At 36.9% G+C, this 27160-nt stretch overlaps 1 protein-coding gene across 1 annotated transcript in view; it reads left to right on the forward strand.

The window, feature by feature from the left end:
- HPSE2 (heparanase 2 (inactive)) overlaps positions 1–27160 on the forward strand; it is a 531613-nt gene that overhangs the window by 352656 nt on the left and 151797 nt on the right. The window contains exon 6 of the mRNA XM_036336390.1: positions 2310–2357. Within this exon, the coding sequence (XP_036192283.1) occupies positions 2310–2357 (48 nt within the window). The remainder of the gene's footprint in view (positions 1–2309; positions 2358–27160) is intronic.

Below are 27160 nucleotides of genomic sequence, written 5' to 3' on the forward strand. Positions count from 1 at the left end.
CTACCCTTCTTTCAATGCCAGATGCAATGTCATGTGTGATGTGAAGCTTTTCTCAATGCTTAGCCCTCTTCTAACACCAGAGAAGGTAGAACTAACTGCTCCCTTTACTGCTGTTTCATAACAGTTAGTTTGTACCACTAGTGCACACATAGAGATTCTGATAGCTAATTGTCTCAGTGTCTGTCTTCTTGACTTTATTGTGGTTGTCTTATAGCAGAGGCCATGAGTCAGTCACCTTTTGATACCTGCTTTAGCGCCTTGTCTTACAAACAGGCATGGAAATGCTAAAGTCTGTGAGAGGAAGCCAGCAGGCAAAGACGATGCTTAGGCCTTTATGCCTTTTCTGATAAATATGGTAGTATTTTCTCAAGTCAAAATTTACTTATTTTTGCATCTAAGAGTTATATTGCACTTCTTGGCCTCAGTGAAAACAGCTTGGAGGCAGCACAGGATCCTAGAAAGAGGGTAGGATTTGAAATCAGAGAACCTGGGTTTACTAATGAGCTCTATGAATTTGAGCTAGTACATAACCTCTATTAGACTCAGCCTCCTCCACTATAAATTAGAAATATCTGCCTACTCAGGTTGTTTTCAGGGTTATGTGAAGTTATGCACATACAAAGCTGAAAAAAAATTTACAGTGAGAAAGCATTATAAATGTCAGTGTTATTTTCATTATGGTTATTTTTATATATCAATGGAGACAGCTTTATATAAAATAGTATTTCTATTTCAGAGATTTTAGAAATTATTTTGGAGGAGTAAAGCTCATGTAAATATATTTTAAGCATTTTGTTTCTTTTTAAAAAATGATACTTAGCCCTAGACAGTTTGGCTCACTGGATAGACCATCTGCCTGTGGACTGAAGGGTCCTGGGTTCAATTCTGGTCAAGGGCATGGTACCTGGGTAGCAGACTCCTCCCCGGCCCAGGGCCCTGGGAGGGGCTCATGCAGGAGGCAACCGACTGATGTGTTTCTCTCACATTGATATTTTTCTCTGTCTTCCCCCCTCTTCCACTCTCTCTAAAAATCAACGGAAGAATATCCTTGGGTGAGGATTTAAAAAAAAAAAAACTTATATCTAAGTTTGTCTAGGTTTTCTAATTTTTAAAATATCCTTGGGAGGGGTGTAAAATTTTATCTCCCCCTCTTTATTTTTGGATGATCCTACTTGTAAGATTATTATTAGGTCTCCACTGCTTAGAATATGTACGTGGCCGGGATAGTATTTGAGATGCTAATCTGTTTTTATTCTCCCTGTATTTTTTTTTCAGTTTTCCCCTCTCTATTCAAGCAAGTAGCTGATTCTATGCATATTGACTTAGAAAGAGCACTTGGCAGGGTGGAAAAGAGAATACCCAAGCCTTTTCTCCACCCCTCTTCCTTCAACTGCTTCTCTCTTCCCCTCCCCTCTCCTCTCCGTATCCCAGTCCCTGTCTCATTCCTCTCATTCCTCTTCATCTTCTTTTATAAACTTCATTCTAATGCTAAGTCATAGTCCTGTTCTCTCTCTACCTCTCTCTAGACCTATAGAAACTCAGTCCTCTTCTACCATAATGGCAACGCAGAACCTCTATTTGGACAAAGCAAAACCCCTTTGCTTATGTCTACACCTGGCAAGGTTATGCTGGGGTAGAGCAGGAATAGGGCCTTCCTGAAAAACACCATCTCCCTTCCTAGTAGAAGAGTTCTTTTGTTATGAAGTCCTGATTGAAGATAATTTCTGTCTGAAGAAAAGTTCTTCAGGGTCTCAGGGTTGAAAGGCATATCTCCCAGCCCATCATAGGAGTATATTTGGTATCACTTTATACTTGTATAAGTAAATTGGGTTTCCCTGTGCCCTCTTCAAAAGGAGAGGTCTGAGGTTTTTCAGAGGCATCGATTGTGTTCTAATTCTTGTGAAATGTCATCCTTTATTTATAGTTTTCTAGGAAATCTCAGAGTCTTTAGAGAATACAAAATGGGGCAGATAAGTTTTGATCATAGTGAGAGTGACGTGGGCGCTATCAGGCATGGGCTTGGGAAGATAGACATAGGCATAATGTCCTATAGGGTCTTGAGTTCCAGATGGTAAGGATGTGTGGAAAGCTGAAAGTAGCGTTACCTTTACCTTCTGTACAGTTTAACTTCAATAGCTGTTGGATAGACCATGTTTATAAAAGGGCTGTGGACACTTTCAGAAAGCATAGCTACCCAGGCATTGGCCTGATTTATGTATGTCTCAGCTTATTTCGTTTTATTTCATTTTAACTTTGTAGATACGGTTTGCTTCAAGTTGCAATATCTTTGTTATTTTTCTTCCTTACAGGTTCATGAAGGTGGCAGGAAGCACAGTGGATGCAGTTACCTGGCAACAGTAGGTATTCACCATTTTTGCTCTTATTATCTATCAGCTGCTGTGAAATAAAAGATATTACTTGTCATGAAGTTTATATCTGACATTTAATAGACTATTCTTCATCCTCCAAGAAAAAAAGTTAAAACTAACCCCAAAGCTGTTCTTATGACACATACTATCTCATAATAATACAATTTTACAAAAAACAGCAACTGACACATTTGGGAAAGCTCGGCTATTATGTACACTTTTAAATCAATCTGTCGTCATTGAGCAGGTGATGGAAATTTGAACATGCCAGCATTTCCCCATAAGCTTTTCCTTAGGAATAAATTTCCTTAAGAGAGGAAATATTGTTAATTACTCAATATATCATATGAAAATAGAAATGCTTCATTACATTAATGGCAGTGGTCTTAATTAGTGCCAAGAGAGTCACTAATATGAAGCAAATAAAAAAAAAGAATATGAAGGGAATGAAGCAGCTTCAAGAGAGAATTAACCCCTCCAACATTCCAGGAAGAAGCTTAAAATAGCAGAACTATGTTACCCTAAGGGGAGATTGACTTATAACAATAATTATCTGAAATATAAATTTACATTTTCTCTAAGTCTCCTTATACCATGTATTCTGGAATGTCCAACATCTTACAATGTCTCACAGTTTTATACTGGAATCCTGCCCTTCCTTTCTGTAAGAAATCTATCCCACAGCATCCTCCAAATCATCTCTCATCTAATGTGGTCTTCATAGCTCAGCTACATGCTCCCATTCTGTGCCCTCAGAGCTATCAACTATGGCCATCTTTCTCAGTTACTCCAACCCTTGCTCCCTAGCTCATGAACTCTTGTCTTCCTCTGTTTTAGGTGGGTCACTGTAGTCCTTGCATATTCATAACAGGTGTGAAAGAAAGTGGATGAAATCTTTATTAAGTATCCCAAAAGGATTTTTGGTTTGTTGGCAATCAATAACTTCAATTACGATGGAAAATATTGTATTCTACCTAAATACTCTTAGTTTCTCTAAACAAGTTCCAAATATTTTTCATATCTTCCTTCAAATTGTTTATTTTATCTTACCTTCCTTCAAATTGTTTTTGTGAGTCATGGATAGAGTAAGTCTGACAATCTTGTCATTCTTTTGTTTAAAACCCTTCAGGATCTTCCCTTTGCACTTAGCCCAAAAGCCAAACTTTCTACTCTTTGTGATTGCATCTGGTGCTACTCTACCCTTACTCACGCTGTCCCAACACACTCATGGTCTTGTGGTTCATAGAAAATTCACAGACATGGCTGCCTCAGGACCTTTGTACATGTTATTCTTCTGCCTGGAATACTGTTCTCCCCATTTTTTTGTGTGACCTGCTACTTCTCATCTCTTAAGGCACAACTTACATGTTATCTCCTTCAAGAAGCCTTCCCTATAAAATAGGTTCCTCATCAATTCTCTTTCTTAGCTCTTTTTTTCATAGAATTTATTGTCACTTACAATTATTATTTTTATAATTTGTGAGTTTTTTTCTTCCACCAAAATAGCATTATTTTATTCAACAACTGCTGATTTAGGCAATTGTTTTTCTTTTAAAACAACACTTTCATTTTATTAATTGCTTAAGTTAAAGGTGGCATATTCAAACTACAACAAAGAAGGAATAATAGAACCAGACACCCATATGGTTGAGTGTTTGAGCACAAAGGCATTGATATTAGAAAACTTGTGTTTGAACCACAGTTCTTTCAATTGTTATCTCTGTTACCTTTGCAAATCTTTATGAGACTCAGTTTTCTTCTTTTTAAATTAAGTTAACATTCAATATTATTTTATACTAGAGGCCCAATGCACGAAATTTGTGAAAGGGGCTCGGCCCTCGCAGCCCTGGCTTCATCCGGAAGGTCATCTGGAAGGATGTCTGGAAGGTCGTTTGGCTGTCCGGTCAAATTAGCATATTATGCTTTTATTGTTATAGATTAGTTTCTGGTGTAGAGCATAGTAGTTAGACAGCCATATAATTTATAAAGTGATCCCACTAATATTACAAGTACCTACCTGGCACCATACTTAATTATTACATTTTCATTTATTATATTCTCTACCCTGTATTTTATATCCTCATGACTATTTTGTAACTGCCAATTTGTAATTTTTAATCTCTCAACCTTTTTCACCCAGCCCTCCAATTAGGCAATTGTTTATTGGGCAATAACAACAATGATAATAACAATAGGGCGGGAATTGTTGCAAACTTTTATATGCCTTACCATATCTCCTCACGACAACCAAATGAGGTAGGGACTCTTTTTATCTCTATTTATGTATGACTTAGAGAAAGTTGTAAAAAATCCAAAGATTGCATAGAAAGTGGCAGAGTTTGGAGTTGAAGTTGGAATAATCTACTAACTATTACTGCTTTGATAGCAATAAATGATCCTTTGCTGAAAGTATTACATTCCAGTGTGGGAATTTAAATCCTCTTCAGAGTCCTCACAAAAGACTATCTGGATGATGTAGGATAAAGGTTGAACTTGAAGAATTTGTAGTGTTTGTAGGGAGAACTAATGAAATAAGTATACAAATATTAATGGGTAAGGCTTGATCAATTATAGCTGACAGGGAGGGATCAGAGAAAGCTCTTCTCCCCTAGTGAAGCACACTTTATCATGCAAATGGAATGAAATGAGCGCAGTATTTTTTATATTGGAGAAATAGATTGTTTCATAAATATGTTTTGTTTATTGGCTACTTTAAAAATACTGGCCATCTCTCAAGATATAGATCATATGTTTGCAACTACTCTAAAAATACCCCCAAAGTTTTTAACTCATTTGAGGACAACAAGTAGCACCTGAGATCTGTCATTTATTCCTTCCAGCTATAGTGTTCAGTCAAAATTTGGAACAATTCCAGAAAATCCTGGCCAGGAGGACTTAGTAAAAATTAAAACCAAATGCCATGTTTCTCTAACCCTGAGAAATGCTGAGGTGAAAATTTCTTAATATTGTAAAGTAAATCAAGAATGTGTGGTAGAGGATGTATATAGTAAAGCATTAATTGTAGTGTGTAAAGCATTAATTGTAGAATCATTTCATTGCTGGGTATTTAACCAAAAGAAATGAAAACATATGCCTATACTGCACAAAAACTTTTTATAGAAGGGTTCATAACAGTTTTATTAAAAATAGGCAAAAACTAGAAACAGACCAAGTGCCATTAACAAGAGAATAAACAAACTGTTGTATATTTGTATAAAGGAATACTACTCAGCAAGATAAAAGAACAAACTAATGATACACTCCACAAATGAATGTACCTCAACATTATGCTAAGTGCAAAAAGTCATATAAAAATACATTTGTATCATTCTATTTACATGAAATTTTGGAATGGATTTTAAAAATGGGGACATTGACTGCCTCTGTCGATGTAGGGGGTAGGGATATGGATTGAGAGGATGAGGGAATTGTCTGGGGTGAGTATAATGTAATCTACATCTTGATAGCAATTTAGTTTTCACAGGATTATCCATTTTTTGAAATTCATCAAATGATATACCTAATATTTATGCATATCATTGTATGTAAAACTTAAGAAAAATAACCATAAACAGATACTGACCTCTAATCAATAGTATGTCTGATCAAGTGTTTAGGATGAAGTTTATCAAAGCCTGTAATTTACTTTGAAATGCCTCAATACATAAAATAGATCAATGAATGGATAAAGGGATAGATTGATAAATGTGTGGTAGAGGATGTATATAGCAAAGCATTCATTGTAATACCATGGTGATGGATATATGGTTTTCACTATATAATTCTTTCACCTGTTTCTGAAATTTTTCAAAATAAAATATTAGGAAAATAGGACTACATTGTTACACCTAAATACATAATGTTATTTATTACAAAATAATATATTGCTCTGAAAATATGTATGAGAACATAATAAATGGGAAAATGCTTTTGTCAAGTGAATAAAGTAAAATATAAAATATACAAGTCATACCCCAATAATATAAAATGCACATTAACTCAAAGAAAATGCACAAATAGATTTATAGTGTTAATCTTTAGGTAGATGGCATATAGGGACTCTCTTATTCTCATATTTTCTTTTTTGTAGTTTCCAGTCTTTCTGTAATCAGCATGTAGTGCATTTTTCTTCATAATAGAAACCAGCAGTACCCAGCTCCACCCTTCCCACCTCTTATTGCCCCTCTATAGAAGCATCATCATAATTTTAGTCACTTCTGATACTTATTTCCATATTTTTAAGTAACAGTCTGATCCTGCTGTTTCTTGACTTTTTTCCAATTCAAATATTATCTATTAATTTCCTACTATGGAAAATGAGAATTTAGCTCTCTTACCTCCCTAACTCCTTGCACACTGAAACATACTTCCCTTTGTCCATCCTCCAACATTTTACTTAAGTATTGGTGATATCAGAATTCAGTGCTCACATTTTTATTACTAATAAATATGATTCATAGCAGAGAATGTGGTGTGCTATGGTTACATTTTCTTTCTTTCACAACTTTTTGCTTTCCCTGGAATTAATAACTGTCTTTTTCATTTGCCTAATTTCCTATTAATCTATCCCTAACTCTGTTCAGAGGGTAAATCTCTCTCTGTGCAAACACCCCCAGGTAACCATCAGTTTCTTCTTGTCCTCCTCTGGTCCCATCTGGACTGGTTGATCTCTGTGCTTCCTGCACAGCTGTTATCCTGGGATCTCCCTTCACCATCATCCTGGGGATTCCTTTGACTCTCTTATTTGTTGGATCCATGCCTTTTTTTGAGGTTTACTCCCTATTTTGGGGGAACATTTTCCCCCAGGAAATTCCTGAGAAAAGATAAATGAGAAGTAAACATGTTGAGACCTTGTATTAGAATTTGATTTATATTTTGGATGCATAAAGATTTCCCTAAGATTTTGATGCGTTGGCTCCATTTTGTTCTAGCTTTCCTTGTAACTGTTGAGAAATCCAATGCCTTTTTAATTTCCAATCCTTTTATTTGCCCTGTTTTTTTTCTATCTTGGTACTTTTAAGATCTTTTTGTCCTAAGCGATCCTTTACATGGTTCTCTTTTTATTCTGTTCAGTAGGTATTGGTAGACCCTGTCAATCTGAAATTCTTACCCTTCAGTTTAGAAATCTCTTTTTGAATTTTTTTTTCTTGGATAATTTTTTTCTATTTATTTTCTGTGCTCTCTCTTTATGGAATTTCCACTATCAGATATCAGAAGTCCTCAAACAGTACTCTAACTTTTATATATTTTTCTCTTTCTTGTTTTTCTTCCATTTTCTGATAAATCTCCTTAATCATCCATATTTTCTGTTGACATTTTCATTTCTGTTGTATTTCTAATTTCCAAAAGCTCTTTTTAATCCTCAAAATTTTCTCTTTTTTTCCCCTATGGCTTCATATAGCTTAGTTCCTTATTTCTCTGAGGATCTTGATTTTAGTTGTTTATTTAGTTTCTTTTGTTCTTTTCTCTCCCCTTCCTCTTTCCCTCTGTTTGTTCTCTCTCTCTCAATCTCTCTCTCTCTCTCTCTCTCTCTCTCTCTCTCTCTCTCTCTCTCTCTCTCTCTTCTTACAGTTTCTGAATTAAACATTTTGTTCTCTATGTCCTTCCTTCCTTCCCCATTTCTTTATTTCAGTTTTTGTCTCTCACGTGAATTTTCCTAAATGATAAATGATCCTTGGATCTCCACTAATATTTAAGAGAGAGGCATGAACGCTGACTGGACTTTTTTTGTTCATGGAAATTTCTTCTCAACTAGTGGAGGATTATATAGGGTGATCTGGCTAGGATATTTCATTATGGAAATCCTAATTGTCTATAGCTGTTTCTCAACTGAAGATATGTAGATTCTCACATATTTGCTATATTCTGTGGCAATATGTTACTTTGGTTTAAGAATATGAAGAAAATTTGCTCTCCCAGAGATATACAGCTAGAAAACAGAGAAGTATTTGAATAGCCTTTTTCAGGTTTTTGCGGCTGTTCTTCTCAGATACTACATTGAAATTCTACAAGTGATAGTTTCCTAAAGATTTGTCGCAATGTGAAATATGAAGCCATATCAATAGACTTTTCATACTCTGATGCATTAAAATCTATTGGTCTTGTATTTTGAATGTATCTTTTACCCATGTATGATGTTGTAACACCATGCATTGATCATTTGGAAAACACTGTTTTGCTGAGTTGTGAATTGTTACACAGATATCCCAAATGTTGGCACATTTCATCATAATGCATCAAGCACATTTATTATCACTGCTGACCGAATCAAAAAAGTCTGTACGTTTTGGGAAGCAGACAAGCTCATAGTACAGATACAAATATCCTAAAATCCTAATTTTCATTCAACAGTTCAAAATTTATAATCAGCAGCAGGTTTTGCCAGTTGTTTTCCTTGAAGTGACAGGCTTACTTTGTTCATTTTTGTGAAAAAATATCTTTTAAAAACCCGTCTGAATAATCACAATTTGTCTATCAGTCATTGTTTCAAGTAAAAATGTTGTTCCATGAAAAATTACCAGTGCAGTTTACAACTCGAACAATCATACAAGTGTTTGTCCTTGAGACAGACATCATAGTTTGCTGTGGAGATGAAGTCTTTTATGTATATTTTTCATTTAGTCATACAGATTATTTTTTCAATATGTACTCAGGGGTTAAAATTTAATAAAATTAATAACTTTTATTATTTTATCAGAGGAAGTATTTTTGTTTTATTGCAGTTATATGACAATGATCACTAGGATAGTTTGATGCTCCTGACTTGACTTGTGCTAAACTTCCCGAAGTTTTACCCACTGTTGCTTTTGTACCATCAGTCCAATTGTTGTTCCATGAAAAAATTACCAATTCAGTTTACAGCATAGTTTTCCAGTACAAGCATGAGAGTCAAATCAGTTATTTTACACTTTATATATTGCATCACCATTTGTATTTAGTGCCAAGCATTGTATTTAGTGCCAATAAACCAAGTTATTTCAGTGCCATTCACACAAAAATTTTTTATTAATGCTTAATTGGGTGGATGCAAGAGAAAAAGCTGTCTAGAGATTTATCCAGATATTAATATCCTGAAATATTAACTTTGTCTTCATGCTTCTAGCTAAATCTTTAATTTAACAAGTTACTGTATTATTGGGAAGTGACACTGGGGTGATTCCTTTTCCTAACTTTACTGAGTTTTCACCCAGTAGTCATTCAACACTGTCAATTGCAGAAGGCTCTATCAGTCTTTCAGCTACCTCATGCACCTTTCTAGCCAATGTAATACAATAACCTACTCTTTTAAGTACAGTAAACTTCAAAATAATTTTAAATGTTATTGAAAAATAAGACAACAACATTTTTAATTTTCATATAGGCATAAGAAAAACATTAGAATTTCAAAAGAACTTATTGGATGGTTATGGAGTTATACAGATTATAGCAGGTATAATAGAAAAAAAAGCTTGTTGAGAACAGTAGATGTATTGAGGACAAACTGAGTTAACCATTGAAAACATACACACTTATACTCCAAAACCATACTTTAGAAGTCTAGAAAACAAGAATATACAAGCATATATTCCATTAATTGTCTGAGCAATGACATTATCACATGTGATATAGGCCTTGGAAAACCCAATGTACACTTGTGAGAGAATGAGAGTGAAATGGCAAGTAAGTGTCTTAATGTTGTAGTGAAAAGGTTTTATCTCATGAACTCCTGAAAGGATCTTGGGAACCCTTTCAACAATCTGTGTGCTAACCTCCCTCCAGTTGATTCTAGTGTACTCTAAAGCTTGAGAACCATAGATAATGACTGCCTGGATTTAATTATAAGAATACATTCATCACCGTATTTTCCGGCATAAAGCTTTGTTCAGTAGCTTCTTTATTGACATGTGGATAGGAGAAAAGATTTAAGAAAAATTGTCCTTTAGAAAATTTCTTGCTCCTTGTAATTAGAGTCAAAGCTTCAAGTCATTTAATTAAGTTTTTCCGCAGATGAAAGTCAGCACTTTTCTCTATTTGGTCTTAGTCTGCACTTATACTAGTATATACCATTCCTCACTTCTATTGTTGCAGAAAAATGTAATATGGCGATATACTACAGCTATAGTCTTAAAGAGATCAATTTTATAATTTAAAATTCTAGCTACATTTAAAACAAAATGAACATTTTAAAAATATGTTTTTATTGATTTTAGAAGGAGAGGAAGGAGAGGAAGAGAGAGAAAAAAAACATTAGTGAGAAGGAGAGAAACATTGATGAGAGATATAAACATCAATTGGCTGCCTCCTTCATGCTCTCCTACTAGAGATCGAGCCCTTTACCTGGGCATGTTCCCTAACTGGGAATGGAACCAGTGACCTCTCTGTGCTTAGGATGATGCTCAACCAAGGCAAAAATGAACATTTTAAAAAAGTCATTGCAAGAGCAACCATGGATTTGCTTGCAATATAAGTAAATGTGAGCAAATGACTCTGAGAAGAGCATCTATTGGAAATTCATGAACATTGCCAGGGGCAATGGGACATTAGAGTGACTTGTTAAGCAGAAATTCTGCTTAAAAGGAAAAACTGAAGGAATCCATCACAAAAATATTAAATTTTAGAGAAAAGAGTTCAAGCAAAATGTGGACCCTATTTATAAAAATTGGAAACATGATTCAACAGTGTAAGTAATTCACAAGAGTGCTTAAACATCTTTAAAACACTATTTTGGAAGCAAAGAATCTATAGAGCACTGCATTATGGTTTGGTAGAAAGAAAATGGGCTTTGAAGTCAAGCCTGCCTGGACAGATCCCTCTGATCCTTAGTAGGTTTGGGGCCTTGGGGAGAAAGTAAATCCTTCAGAGCTCAGTTTTCCCACCTATAAAGTAAAGTTAATGCCCAAAACTGTTGTGAAGACTAAATGAGGTAATGCTCAAAAAGCACTTTGCACAGTACATATATACAATACTAGAGGCCTGGTGCACAGATTCATGCACTGGTGGGGTCCCTCTGCCTGGCCTGAAACCAGCAGTCCGGCATCCCCCAAGTGGTCCCTGAGTGTGAGAGGGCACTCTGCAAAGTTGCTGTAACTCAGCAGCTCCTGTATTGAGCATATGCCCCCTGGTGGTCAGTGCACATCATAGCTACTGGCCAGTCTGCTGGTCGGCCAGTTGCTTAGCCTTTTTTATATATAGATATGGACCTCCACAAAATATGTTTTCTTCTTCCTTCCCCTTCTGTCTTTCTGTGATCCTTCCCAATCTCTCTGTTTATAAAAGTGTCTCACTATGGAATATACAGATGTTTAGCACATATTCCATTACTGAGCATTTTCATAGCACTCTGCAGATGCTTCAAGGCTTTTGCTTATGGTCTTTTCAGCCAGGGGGGAAACTGAGAGGTTATTTGGGGTAACCCTGTTATGTTTTATTTATTAATTCATTAAAATGGTATTTATTGAGTACCAATAAGTATGTTCAGGCACTGTGCTAGATATTATAGATAAGCAATTTTCAACTGGTGTGCCACGGCATACTGGTGTATTGCAAGAATTTTTATAACATGCGATTCCTGAGTATTTAGTCAGGGGAACTGACCTCCTTTCCCTTAGATCAGCGGTTCTCAACCTGTGGGTCGCGACCCCTTTGGTGGTCGAATGACCCTGTCAAACGACCCTTTCACAGGGGTCTCCTAAAGACCGTCCTGCATATCAGATATTTAAATTATGATTCATAACAGTAGCAGCATTACAGTTATGAAGTAGCAACGAAAATAATTTTATGGTTGGGTCACAACATGAGGAAATGTATTTAAAGGGCCAGAAGGTTGAGAACCACTGCCTTAGATTGTTAAATAAAAAAAATTACAACAGCCAACACAATAATACTCTGGTGTGAATGAATCAAAATTATACCTATTTTTTTTTGTCAGATTGTTAAAAAATATATTTTTGGTATACCGCAGAATATATTTTTAGTCATTAGATTATATGTGCCATAGTGAAAAAGATTGAAAATCGCTGTTATAGATAGACTAGATAGAAAAAAAGAGACAAGATCCTTCCTGGGGAACTTAATTGGTTAGCAAGGAGTTTATCCCTCTAGTGATCAGATCTGCACACCACGCTTATTCTCCTTCCTTAAGAGAAAGTGGAAAAGGATAGGTGCTCCTGGTAAAGATCACAATAAGAAGAAAATCAGAGAGAGAGAAAGAGAGAGAGAGAGAGAGAGAGAGAGAGAGAGAGAGAGAGAGAGAGAGAGAGAGAAACTTTCTGAACGCTAGTAGAGCCCTAGCTGCTGGTTTGGCTCAGTGGCTAGAGCGTCAGCCTGTGGACTGAAGCATCCTGGGTTAGATTCCGGTAAAGGGCACATGCCTGGGTTGGGAGCTCAATCCCCAGTAGGGGGTGTGCAGGAGGCAGCCAGTCAATAATCCTCTCTCATCATTGATGTTTCTATCTCTCTCTCCCTTCCTCTCTCTGAAATCAATAAAAAAAATATTAAAAGCGAATTGAACAATAGAATAGCTCTTTGTTTTCAGAAAGACTATCCACACACACCTATATGTGTATATATGTATTATACATATTTTAATTTCGCATTTTCTGGGATCAAGCTCTGTGCTAAGTTCTTTATAGAAGTGATCCAGAGCATGGGTTTTGCATTCTAACAGATTGAGTTCAAGTCTTCAATACCTACTGTCCATGTGACCTTAGGCCAGTTGCTCAGCAACTCATTGAGCCTCACTCGGTGTCTTCTTTTGTGACCAAGTGGTAGGCTTCTTAGCTTGCCATTGGCCCAAGAAGTGTTTGCAGCTTCCTCTCAGTTTGATTATTCTGGAAGGCTGCATAGTCTCCATTAGTAGCTCCCTTTTCCTCCGTCATTCCCATGGAAGCTGTCTCATCTGTTGATTTGGGCAAAAGAGAGTGAGCAAGTCTCTTCCTAGTTCACGGTGTATGCACACACAAAACCCCAAAGATGTCTCCATCTGGAATTATCTCCAGGTTTCCACAGGTGTCTCCCCTGCCTAAGGAAGGAAAGTTTGAGAAACACTGGTGCAGGGCCTTGCACATAGCTAATAACATCTGCCATTAATTAAAGTTGCTCAAGCACATTATGTGCATTATATCAAGGGCATCTGCTAAATGTATGGATATTAAAGAGGCAGCTTTTAGAGACTTGTTAGACTTGAAATCCCACGATCATGCCTTCTATCTTCATGCCAGATCCCAATGGTCCTTGTTTTAATTATTTTGGAGCCCACCCTGGAGAAGTGCTGGTTGGTTATATCTATCCATCTTGTTATTCATGGGAAATCAAAGCGTCTGGATGCCAGCTTAGACTTAGAGATTCCTGATCTTCACTTTCTTTATTGCTCTGTTAAACAAGTATTGCACTAATCTGGAGTCAGATTATCTGGTTTTTAATTCTGGCACTAATGCTTATCACCTTGTACAAGTCTTTTAACTGCACTGAGTGTCAGTTTTTTGCATCTGTAAAATAGGTATTCATTCATTCAAAAATATTTATGGAGTTTCTACTCTGTGACAAGCACTGTTCCAGGTGCTTGGGATAGATTAGTGAACAAAACAGATAAAAATCCCTGCCTTTATGGAACTTACATTCTGGGAGAGTGTGGGTGGGGTTTGGTGGGAAGGAAAAGGGTGGATAAAGACAATAAACAATAAATATAATAAGAAAATTATATGGTATGTTAGAGGTCAAAAGTTGGAATAAAGGAAATGATGGATGGACCAGGGAAGACTGCAGTATTAAATGGAGTTATCTTTGAAAAGGTGAAATTTGAGCAAGATGTAAATAGGAGGTGAGGGCCTGGAACAAGTGTATTACAGGCAGAGGGAGCAGCTAGATCAAAGGCTCCAAGACAAGAGTGGGCCTTCGGTGTCATATTAGTTCCCACCACATAGGATTGTGAGGATAAAGGAGATGACACATGTAAAGCACTGAGCCTAGTACTTAATTTTCATGAGTATTTAGTAAATTTTGGTTACGATTATTATTGTCTTTACGGAAATCACATTTCTAAATGTTATAGACTCTTTCAAGATGATCCATATAGCACATAAATAGAGTAGTGTCTTTTTGAAATTGCTACTTTTCTTCATACATATTCTTGACTTTTAAACACTTGACTTTTGACTACTTTGAGATGAAAAATACATTTATTATCTCTGGATACTTTTTTCCCTTGTCAAGAGTCATGAAAAAGGTATAAACTGTGTTATATTAAAAATGTTTTTAAGTTAAATTGGATATGTGACCACTGTTCCCAGGTCTTCAGTTGCTGTATCAATCTCTTGGTGGTTATTATCTAAAGGGCTGCTATAGTTAAAAGCACAGCTACCTCCAGGGAAGTCTTTCCAATATTCCCAGACAGTGTACCAGTTTTTCTTTCCATGTTTCTTTTCAATTTTGAAGAAAAGAATGGGAGAGGTTTTGTTATGAAAATTATATTTTGGCTATCTCTAACTGCAAATTCTTGGAGGAATTGAAGCTCTGTATACATAGTTAGTGTTTAATGGAATGTATTGTGTGAAACCTTTATATCTACCAAATCTTGTAGCTACTTTATATAAAAGTAAAACCTTGAAAGACCTGACTACCTTGCTACTCAAAGTGTGGGCCAGGCCAGGAGCATCAGCAGTGCCTTGGAATGTTTAGAAATGCAGACACGGTGCCTCACCCTAGACCAGTTACTGAGTCAGAATCTGCAATCTAATAACATCCCCAGATGCACATTAACGTCTGAGAAGTACTGCCCTAACAAAACAAGTATCAACACCATCTTCCTCAGATTAGGGCAGCAAGCTGCAGAGAGAGCAGGTAATTTGTATAATGAATGGTGATTCCAGATTGAACTGAGGTCTGTTCACAGAGATGAATGCATACTCTTTCCACGACACTATTTCCCTCACAGTTCTTTTAGTAGACATATTTCATAATCTATTTTATAGAGAAAAAAAGAGAAATAGCTCAGCTTCCACTTGAATGTACTTTGAAAGCGTTTGACCAGATAGACCAGTGATGGCGAACCTTTTGAGCTCGGCGTGTCAGCATTTTGAAAAACCCTAACTTAACTCTGATGCCATGTCACATATAGAAATTTTTTGATATTTGCAACCATAGTAAAACAAAGATTTATATTTTTGATATTTATTTTATATACTTAAATGCCATTTAACAAAGAAAAATCAACCAAAAAAATGAGTTCACGTGTCACCTCTGACACGCGTGTCATAGGTTCGCCATCACTGAGATAGACTGAGTGTAAACACTTGGTCAAAAGAAGCGGCCTAGCAGATGACACTTGAATCTGTGTGTGTCTCAGGGTGGATGAGTCAGATGCTCCCCTGTTCTTCCGAGATAACCTGCCTTTCCGTTGGATTAGGGAATCCAAGTGTAGTTGTTGGCAGGATTCTCCCCAAATCCTACTTTGATGAGAAGAACACAGGAGGGAATGGGTAACAACAGACGATGGCCTGAGGAGATGAACAGTCTGGCCTACTAGTCAGGGAATATCTATTTTTATGAGTAAGGAGGTATTTTTATGGTTTGCCTTAAGTGAATCGCCTCTGATGTTAGGAAAACAGACTGCGAACAGCTGGACCACACTTTGGATCAGTTGCAAAACAACTTGATCCATTTGTCTCTGGTGTCATTTGATCCCTTGGAGAGCTGTATTATCTCAATGTGGATGTTTGACTTTCAGGCTTGCTTTGTGCCGTGAGTACTCTGTTTGATTGTGTTTCTCAGATTTCATGGAATGTTGATTATATTCATTTAAGAGTTTGAATTCTAGGATTACAGAACATGGAACCTCATAGGTGACTGGATCCCAGGATCTTATAGACCCATCATTATATTTACCACCATCGGAACTGTGATTCCCAGAGGTAAACCATACTTGATAGCATCTGGGAAAATCATACAGATATTCAAAGTCATTTCCAATTTTCAATCTCTGGTAATATATTCCACATTATCACCTTAGGTGGCCTTTGTGAGCAACACTTTTCAAAGTGATCTCAGTGCAAAAGTTGTTGTTTTTATTATTTAGTATTAATATTTTTTCTTGGAAAAATTAAGCAAGAGACACTCACCATTTGTAGGTTTGCAAAGTAAAATTGAGTACACTTGTGTGATTTCAGTAGCAGCTAAATATTTTCTCTTAAGAAGATTAGAAATGGGTGGGGCGGAGGCCATGGGGCGATAAGGACACATATGTAATACCTTAACCAATAAAGAAAAAAAAGAGAAGTTTAGAAATGGCTTGTCTTTTGATGACAAATTGAGACTGAGCCCAGCTTCTGTCACAGGAGAAAAGACTGAATGCTCTGAGTAAATCATTTACCCTGGCAGACATTTGTTCTCCTTAAGAGAAGTGACTGCTTTCTTCTCTCTGATAAGAAATGGTCAAGCACTCCTATCCCAGTTCCCAAATGTATGGCAGTGGAAACTGGAGGTCATGATAAAATTATATTACCACATCTATAACCACCATGATTACCACCACTATCACCTTTACTGAAAGTCATAGTTAGGCTCCTTTCAAAGGAACAAAATCTCAGCGAGTTCAAAAAAGCAAAAACAAAAACAAAGTATGTTGTTAGAAGCTATGGAGGATGGTTTTGAGCATGTGCAGGATGTAATGTCATTATTGTCTAGAGTTACATGGCTGTTTCTGGAATCGGGAAGTTTCTTAAACAGAGTATATTATTGTTAGATGGCAGTGTAACTGTGGTTTTTGCTGGTATTTGGTGTGGAGGTGGGTAGCTGATTCCTGCCATTCCCCCCTCCCCTTTTTTTCTCTCTTCCCACTTCATTTCATATAAATAAAAGGATACAAAGCTAAGGGTAACAAAAGAACCACCATCCACAAACACTTAAATTCTACACTTGGCCTATAGAAGTCAAGGAATTCAAATTTTCTATAATTTTAAAAGATTTGTTTACGTTGTGTGTAATTAGTAGAGTTTTTTCAATGCTTGTTCAACTTTTACATAAGATGCTTTAATGTGCATCACATGAAAAATCTGGTTGAACATTATGAGCCCCTTAACATTTGCATGTCCTCTTCTGTGTGAGTAGATTTGTAAATTTGGTGTTAGCCTAATAGACTGGGAGGTGGGCAAAGAGCGAGTTGGAAAATACCCTTCCTTTTTGGATACTTGGTATGCCCTGAGTGAAGGAATGATGATTTCCCTGTGGCATAGGAGACATTTTTATTTCATGAAGAGCTGAGTTTTGCCATAAGGAGAGCAGAAAGCTTTTGTTCCAGACTGGAAAAAAGTGGTAGCATAACCAGCAGTACCAATCTTTCAGTGCTTAAGAAAACCAGCCTAGTGAGTAGGCAGACTATGGGCTGGTGGGACTCAAAATCCATGAAAGACCTCCAGGTCCAAAGAGATTTCCCAGATCCTTAACTACTTACCACAGGAGCCAAACTTTCACTGCAAGTTCTTTGGGTTTAAGGCACTTTTTAAGGTCATTAATTCTTTTACAATTCAGATGAAAATGATTGATTTTCTTAGGAAAATGCACGTGTATATGCAGAATACACACACACACACACACACACACACACACACACACACTTTTACATAAGAGTTCAAGGTTTTCATGGGTCCACTAGAGCCCATCCATGGACCTCATAAGGAATCCTAAGTCCCTATGTTAAGAATTAGGTTTGAACATTGCTTCCTCCTGCCCTCATAACACACTAACTCCTATGCCCCCAAGTCCTCCTTTAAAATGCCTTTGAAGTAGATTATATAAAGACCCCAAAATGTTAATGTAAATTAAATTATTCTTGTGTAACAAGAGACAGAGGTTGTGGGTAAAGGAGAAGGAAGTCTTCGTAGGCTTCCCTCCATTTCTGCCCTCAAAGTTTTATATATGATTGGTGTTCATTAAATCACTGTAGAGATAAATGGAGATGACACACAGAAAGACACATATGACTATCTGAAGACACTTTATTTTATCATATTTTATTTTTCTTAGAGTGATATTTGCCAGAGCTTTTGTGTAAGAGAAAAAAGTGAAATGTTTGTATCATTCCATGATCCATACAGTTTTTATGAATTCCTCCTTCATAAATTCATGGAATATTGTCAACTGGCATATTCTTCCCAGCACTTTTGGCAACATCTGTAAGGACAAGCATTTTTACTACAATTGTACTAAAAACTTTAATAAACAAAAAATAATCCACACCTTATATATCAGATATCTAGTGAACAGATTGCAAAAAGCTGCTGATTATTCAAGCACAGCATCATTTTCTGGAATCTATTCAATTAACAATTGCTTTCTGCTCACTTGCTTTTGTGTTCAACTTCAGCTTTTCAAGAGCTACACCATGTGTGAGTTTAGCAGACCCAGAGGAAAATCATCTTAATTCTATACCCATCTCATCGCTCTCTGCTCTCGGTGCTATCTCTACCTCCATTTACTCAGATTATAATCACTTGCTGCCTCCTGGGAATCCTCAAGTCACATGGTAGCTGTTGCTTGCCTTTTTTGCTCTCTGCTCAAGTCATACACATTATTGAAGCTATAAATATTTATTGAATACCCCTGCATGCTAATATTTTTAAAGAAAATATAGTTGTTACTAGCATTTAATTATTTAAATTCTATTCAATTAAGTTCCTGTTGATTATAATAAAGACCATTGTATATTTGACCTACTTATTCTCTCCTAGAATGTCAATAATCAGCTAACTGAGGTCTCCATGCTTCTTATCGCACTTCCCAGTCCCTTCTCATCACTATCACCAGTTATTTTTCTAAAACATGCATCTGATTATATCAGTCTTCCTGTTTAAAAATAGTAATTCATTCAGTGGCAATTTATTTTTCTACAGCATGCACTTTCAGGCTAGTGCTATTTCTTCTCCCTGGAATGCATTTCTTTCCCTTCTCTGACTTGAAAAATCTTGCCTCTTCTTTAAAGTTGAGCTCCCATGTCAAACTTTCAACTTCTTTCTTAACTAGCCTCCTTACGTCAGCATAGTATCTATTGAATTGGAATTTCCTTCCTCTTTCCCTTCCCTTTCTTGCTCTTTGAAACTGGGGTTCTTAAGCAATAAATTTAAAGAATTACAAGAAAAGTAAAAGTAGTAGCAGGGGATGAAGAATTGCAAAATCCGACCCAGTCGGCATGGCTCAGTGGTTGAGTGTCAACCTATGAACCAGGAGGTCATGGTTCAATTCCTTGTCCGAGCATATGCCCAGGTTGTGGGCTCAATCCTCCACCCCCAGTGTGGGGCATGTAGGGGGCAGCCGATCAATGATTATCTCTCATGTTGATGTTTCTATTTCTCTCTCTCCCTCCCTTCCTCTCTGAAATCAATAAAAAAAAAGTATTTTAAAAATATTTGCAAAATCCATTAGCAAATTGAATACAACATTATAATTCACCTAGGGGTTTTTATTTAAAGATTGTTTATTTTTAGTCAATTGACAAAACACTGGATAATATCCTATATAATAAAAGCTTAATATGCAAATCAACTGAATGACTGGTTGGCAGGGGTGGGGAGGGCCGGCGAGCAGGTGGTGCCAGGCCGGCCAAGGCTGATGCCAGTGGGCAGAGGGAGGGGACAGCAGTCAGGGGGGGCAGTGGCGACTGGCAACAGTGGAGGTGTGGTTGGGGGGCGGGGCCGGCAGCTTGCTGGCCGCCGGCCCAGATCAGCCCACTGGTCGCCTCCTGCAGAGGGAGGCCAGCCTGCGGCTTAGGCCCGCTCCCCACCATCAGTCTGACATCCCTCGAGGGCTCCTTGACTGTGAGAGAGTGCAGGCCAGGCTGAGGGACCCCCCCCCCTCCCCCAGAGTGCATGAATTTTTGTGCACCGGGCCTCTAGTGTAGGGATAATAACCCTAATAGACAAGGTTCCAGCATCCAAGGAATTTACAATGTAGCAGAGAAGATAAAGTTCTTTACATAAAACTACAGTGAGGAATACAAGACAGTAGATTATGGGTGCTATTTTTGAGGCATAGGTCAAGCGAAGGCACTTCATGAGACCATTTGACTTGCTATCTCCAAGCAAGAAGTTAATGACCCCATTTTATAGGTGGGTAAATAAGACCCAAAGGGGTTACATGGCTTGCTCAAAGTCACATAATTAAATAGTAGCAAAAGAGACTGGAACCCAGGATTTTTGTGTGTGTGTGCAGAACTCTGTCCTACAATACTATCAGGCAACCCATCAGCAAATCCTGTTAGTTTTACCTTCAAAATATATCCAGATTCCAAATACTTCTAACCATTTCCACTACTGCCATCAAAATTCAAAACAATTTTCATTTCTTCCCCAGACTTTAGCAATGTCCTCCTAACTGATCTCCTTGCTCCCTCCTACAGCCTATTTTTAATAAACAACTAGACTGATCCTATCATTCCTATGCTCAAAATCCTTCAATATCTCTTTATCTGATTTAAAATAAGAACCTAAGCCCTTAAAGTGACCTATGAGGCCTTAAATTAACTCTGAATTTATCTCCTGCTACCACCCTGGTACCTCCTGTCCAACTCTACTCCTAGCCTATTTGCTGTTTCTTGGACATGACCCTTGCATTTGCTTTTCCCTTTGCCTAGAATATTCTTCCTCCAGAAATCTGCATGACTCTCATTTCTTTTAGGACTCTGCTCTAATGTCACCTAATCAAAGTGATATTTCACGGTCACCTTTTGTAAAAGAGTGATTTCCCTCAGCCTGTAACTCCTTCATCTTGCTTTATTTTTTTCTTCATAGCATTTTTCCCAATCTGACACATTTATTAGTTTACATTTATTTTTTCTCCCCCTTTTAGAATATAAGGTCCATATGCAGTCTTATTCACTGCTGTATTCCCAGTAACTAAAATGATACCTGGTACATAATAGGTACTCAATAATGAATTGTTGAGTGAGAGGACAAGAGAAATATTGGTAAAGACTAGAAGGCCTAATCAGACTGGTTTCCATTATACCTGGAACATGCCTTATGTTTTCATGATTCTTGAAATGTCTAACACTCACACCTCTGCCGCTGAACCTATTTGTTTTTGTGACCCATATTAAATTTCACTTCCTCTTTAAATTTTAAGTGTTCTAAGGAACATTAATTCTATAGCATGTGAACAGTTGGTTCTTATAATAACCTGGGTTCCCCAGAGAAACAGAACCAATAGGAACTGTATATGTACAGAAAATAGATATATTATAAGGAATTGGTTCATGTGGTTATGGAGACTGGAATGTCCAAATCTGCCGTGTGATCCAGCAGGCTCAGGACCCAGGAGAGTCAATGGTGCAGATGAAGTCCAAAGGCATCTGCTGGACTGCCTCCTGCCCTATTTCACTCAGGAAGGCCAGTCTTTTTGTTTTATTCATGCTTTCAACTGATTGGTTGAGGCCCACCCACATTATGGAGGGCAGTCTGCTTACTCAGAGTTCACAGATTTAAATGTTTATCTCATCTAAAAGTACTCTCCAAAAAATTAACCATCACAGTCTCTGAAAATATGAGCCCATTATTAGCCCGGCTAGTGTGGCTCAGTGGTTAAACATCAACCCGTGAACCAGGAGGTTACCTGTTTGATTCCTGGTCAGGGAACATGCCCAAGTTGTGGGCTCGACCCCTGATAAAGGGCATGCAGAAGGCAGCTGATGGATGTTTCTCTCTCACTGATGTTTCTATCTCTCTAATCCTTTCCCTTCCTTTCTCTCTAAAATCAATTAAAAAAACACTTTTAAAATGACTCCATTATTAAATAAATTTGTGAAACCCTTGATTAATTAATGTTTGTTCACTCTGGTTTTCTCAAAGTCTTAGATGTACTATCAGTTTCCAGGGTGTGCACCCTTTGGGACTAGTGTTCCATGCACATGGCTTTGGGTAATCCTGGACCAGCGATTTTCAACCTTTTTCATCTCATGGCACACATAAACTAATGACTAAAATTCAGTGGCACACCAAAAAAATATATATATTGCTGATCTGATCAAAAAATAGGTATACCTTTGATTCATTTATAGCAGACAGCTATTGTTGTGTTGGCTGTTGTCATTTTTTAATTTGACAATCTAAGGGGGGAAAAGTCAGTGCCCCTGACTAAATTGTCAGGTATTACATGTTTTAAAAATTCTTTCCACACACCAGTGTGCCTCTTGTGGCAACTGGTTAAAAATCGCTATGCTAGACCAAAAGGTCATTAAGATTCTTTCCATTTCCAAAAGGTCAAAATTATAACTGACTTGCCCAAGGGTACATGGCTACATTCATTACATTAGAACTTAAAATAAAACTCAGTTTTCTTACATATCCATTGTACCAAGTTATTTAATGCAGCTTTGTAATAGCAAAGATTTAAAACAACCTAATAGTTTATTAAGAGGGAATTGGTTAAATAAAATTCGTGGTATATGCACATAAAATACTATGCAGTTTAAAAAGAAAAGAGAAAGCTCTTCATGTACTAATCCTATATAATCCTATATAATAAAAGGCTAATATGCAAATTGACCAGAGGAACGACCAGTCACTATGACACACACTGACCACCAGGAGGCAGACACTCAATGCAGAAGCTGCCCTCGGTGGTCAGTGTGCTCCCATAGGGGGAGCACCACTCAGCCAGAAGCCAGGCTCACGGCTGGCAAGCACAGCAGCAGTAGCGGGAGCCTCTCCCACCTCTGTGGCAGCACTAAGGACCCCTTGGGGGATGTCGTGCACTGGGCCTCTAGTATGATATAATCTCCAAAATATATTATTTAGGTGAAAAAAGAAAGTCAAGAACAATGTGTATAGTATGTTCCTTTTTATGTAAAAATATGTGTTGAGGGGGGAATATATGCTTTGCTTATATGTGCTTAAAGTCATTGATACCTTTTTTCGCCTCCAAGGAGTAGAATAGAGTCACTATGACACAGAGGTTAGAGGAAGACTTTCCATCAGATACCATTTGTTTCTTTTGATTCCTGAACCTTGTGAGTCTATTACCTATTCAAAAACAAAATTTAAAGAAATAAAAAGTTATATAAGGTAATTCTAATGAATCAGTGAGTTGGAAAACACTAGACTATATGCTGTTCTCCTAGACCAGAATCCTGTGAAATGTTTTATTGGTCCAAGTTTTGTCCCATGTCCTTCCAGTGACTTCCCTTATGCATCCTTTGAAAGAGATAGTCATGCCCTTCTTCTCCTCCTGCCTCTCCTACTTCTCAGCCCTAATATAGGCTTGTGATTCCAAGGGGGGCACCAGTTATGGTTGTTCTGTGTCTGCCAAGCTTAATACCTGGGAGGAAAGCTGTGTCATGGCAGGAGGGGCCAAAGGATGGCTAGCAGCCCAGATTCAAAATGGATATCCTGAGATGAGCCCTGGCCTGTGGTGCCAATTTAGCATACTCCCTCCTTGCATTTCACTTCTCTCCTCTAGAAAATTGGAATAATTTACTTGTATCAGGGAGGTTTTGAGGCTCACATGAGATTATAGATGAAAATGTGCTTGGCAAATGCAGTGGGTTCTATATATGTGGGAGAGAGGGATTTGTTGTTGGAAAGTAAATTGCTCCAGGTGCATCCACTAAATATGACAATGAAGCAGCATTGTTCCTGGTGGTTGCACCATCATTCCCTCATAAAGGAAGCAGAAAGTGGCCATATCTTCTTCAAGCTCTAGAACTTCACCCTGAGTGTGTAAGGGGCATTATGGGGAAGCTGACGTCCATGGATAGAGCCAGGAATTACCTCCTATGTTCAAATGGGCTCACTTGGCAGCCCTTTGCCCAGGTCTTTCCTGTGGCCAAGAGCAGTTATGGTGAGTGAAGAATGTCTTTTAAAAGCTGCCTTTTTTATTTGGAGTGAAATAATTTTAGAAGTAGAACATAGAATTATTTTCAGAGACATTGGAAAGAGTTCAGGAATGAGTTGCATGACCTTGGATCAATGATTTCACCTCTTTGGGTCTCAGGTTCCAAGTCTATAAATGAGAAGGTCCTTAGGACTACTTCTAAAGTAAGAAAACTACCCAGCACAACTGGATAAAGGAAAACAGAAACCCCAGGCATTTGTGCAATTCTGCATTCAACCTGTCATCAAATTTAGACAATAAATTTGCAGTGAGAACCACTCCAGGATCAGCCCTCTTGTTCATTAACACATGACCACTTCCCCCTCATGTGCACTTCAGTTTGATCTGCCCTACCAGCAGCATTTCCTCTCGTCATTCAGACAAATAAATAACCAGCCTAGTAGCCAAGAATGAAATTAGTAGCAGGTGGAACAGCTTAGTTTTAATGATGCTGCAACCAAATTTTAATTGAATAAAGATTCATAACTTTCCTGTTCTTATCCCATTAATGCTTCACAAGTACTCAATGAAGTCAGCCACACCTAGCTCCCAGGGAGGAAAATGCTAACACTCTTGGCACCTATTGTCAGTTCTCCTTTTCACCTCTAGAACCAGACCTATTTCCCTCTAAAATTTCAGTTTCATTTAAGCCTGAGTTTTGTTTGTTTTATCTTTTAAAGTTTTTTGCTAGTAAATTTGTTTAGAGGAGAATCTTTACTCTTTTTCTGAGGTGAAAGGGTGATTTGAAAAGCACCATCCATAGGACCCGTTACTTAAGAGGTCAGATATGGCAGCAGAAAACATTAATGCATCCAACTCATAATTAATAAGTATTAATGTTTTAAGTTTTGCTTATGATATTTTATGTAAAACAAAACATCTTTGATATAAAATTGAAGTCCACCTGTCCTTCCACCTAGCTCCATTATTTTTCAGAGATAACCACTTACATAATTTTACATTGCATACTTCCAGTCCATGTTTATTTTTATATTTTTACTAAAGCCATGAGAATCTATAAACTAGCTATTGTATTGCTTTGTATGCTTTAAAAATTTACATAAATTACATATTGAAAATTATATAAAATTATATGGAGTTATAACATTCATATTCTACAAATTGCTTTCTTTACTCAACATGTTTCTAAGATCTACATACTAATATATATATTGTTACATATAAATTTATTTCATTTATTTTTCTGCTATTTAGTATAATGAAAAACATTTCTCCTTTTTTCTTAAATTTTTAAAGGGTTTTTAAAATACTCAAGTCTAATCCCATCTGGAATATATTTTTGTTTATGGATGTGAGTTAGAAATCTGATTTTATAATTTTCTTCATATAGTACCTGCACATTTGGATAGACTTATTCCCAAGAATTTTATAGGTTTGCTAAATGTCATATGTTTAATACAGTTTCTAACTAGGTGTTTTTAGTATTTGGGAACACTATAGATTTTATATATTTATCTTTTAAGTAATTACCGTGATACATCTTCTCACCAGTTCCAAAATTATTCTATAGTTTCTTTAGCTTTTCTATAGATCATTATATTGCTTGCAAAAAAATGATAAATTAGTTTCTTTCTTTCTAATAGTTATGTGTCTTTAAAAATTTTTTATTTTTGCCCTAACCGGTTTGGCTCAGTGGATAGAGCGTCAGCCTGCAGACTGAAGGGTCCCAGATTCGATTCTGGCCAAGGGCATGTACCTTGGTTGCGGGCACATCCCCAGTGGGAGGTGTGCAAGAGGCAGCTGATCAAACATCTCTCTCATCGATGTTTCTAACTCTCTATCCCTCTGCCTTCCTCTGTAAAAAATCAATAAAATATATTTAAAATAAAAAAAAATAAAATGTTTTTATTTTTGAACTAGTTAGGATCTTCAGTACAGTGCTAAATGCTAAGGGTGATGGAAGTCATCCTAGTCTGTTCTTGACTTGAATGGGAATGACTTAATTTTCACCATAAGGTATGATGTTTTCTCTGAGTTATTGGTAGATAAGCCCTTATCAGGTTAAGAAGATCTTATCTTTGTGGTTTGTTAAAGAGTTGTTTTATTATTTTTTTAAGTAATGGAAAGTATCAGATTTTACCCAACCTTTCTTCTGTATCTATTGAAATGATCATGTGGTTTTTCTCCTTTAATACTAAGATAGTATATTACACAGACAGAGTTTTTAATATTGAACAATCCTTCCATTTATGACTAAATTCTATCTAGACTGGAATATTTTTAATACATTACTGGGTGATATTTGGTAACATTTTATTTTAAGATTTTTGTTTCCATATTTATAGGTGAGATAATTCTATAATTTTGTTTTCTTGTACTATACTGCCTTTAGAATCGGGGTTCTACTATCATTATAAAATGATTTAAGTAGTTTTCCTTCTTTGTCTATGCAGCAGTGTATTCAATATAGATATTATTTGTTAAACTTGTTTGTAGAGAGTTTCTGATCTGGACATAATGGAGAAGTTTTATTGGATTGACCCTCCTACCAAAAACAACTTTAAAAGCTGATCAAATAATAAGGTAACCTTTCTAAGGCACTGGGGTTTAACCAACAAAGGGTGACTTGAGGAGCTAAGATCCTTGAAAGAAGGGAGATTTAGGAAGTGAAACACATATTAACATCATCCCTAGATTTTTTTTTTCCTAAGGACATTTTTTTAGACTATAGTGTAGGGAAGAGTTTAAGCAGAAATAGCATTCTTATTGGACTAGGGTGACAGAGTCAGAATTTGGGGTTGCCAAAGTGGCTAGTATAAAGGGTAAAATCCTAGAGAAAAGCAAACAGAGAAGGAGTCCAAAAGTATGAATACAACTTTCCCACAAGTCATTGGCCAACACCTCAGCTTCATGTGCAAGTGGTGAGACCTCTAGAAACTAAGCAGAAAAAAGCAGCCAAGGGGCTAAAGTGCAATAAAAGGTTCACATCCAGAATA

The sequence above is a fragment of the Myotis myotis genome, unplaced genomic scaffold (genome assembly GCF_014108235.1).
Source record: "Myotis myotis isolate mMyoMyo1 unplaced genomic scaffold, mMyoMyo1.p scaffold_m19_p_15, whole genome shotgun sequence".
NCBI lineage: Eukaryota > Metazoa > Chordata > Mammalia > Chiroptera > Vespertilionidae > Myotis > Myotis myotis.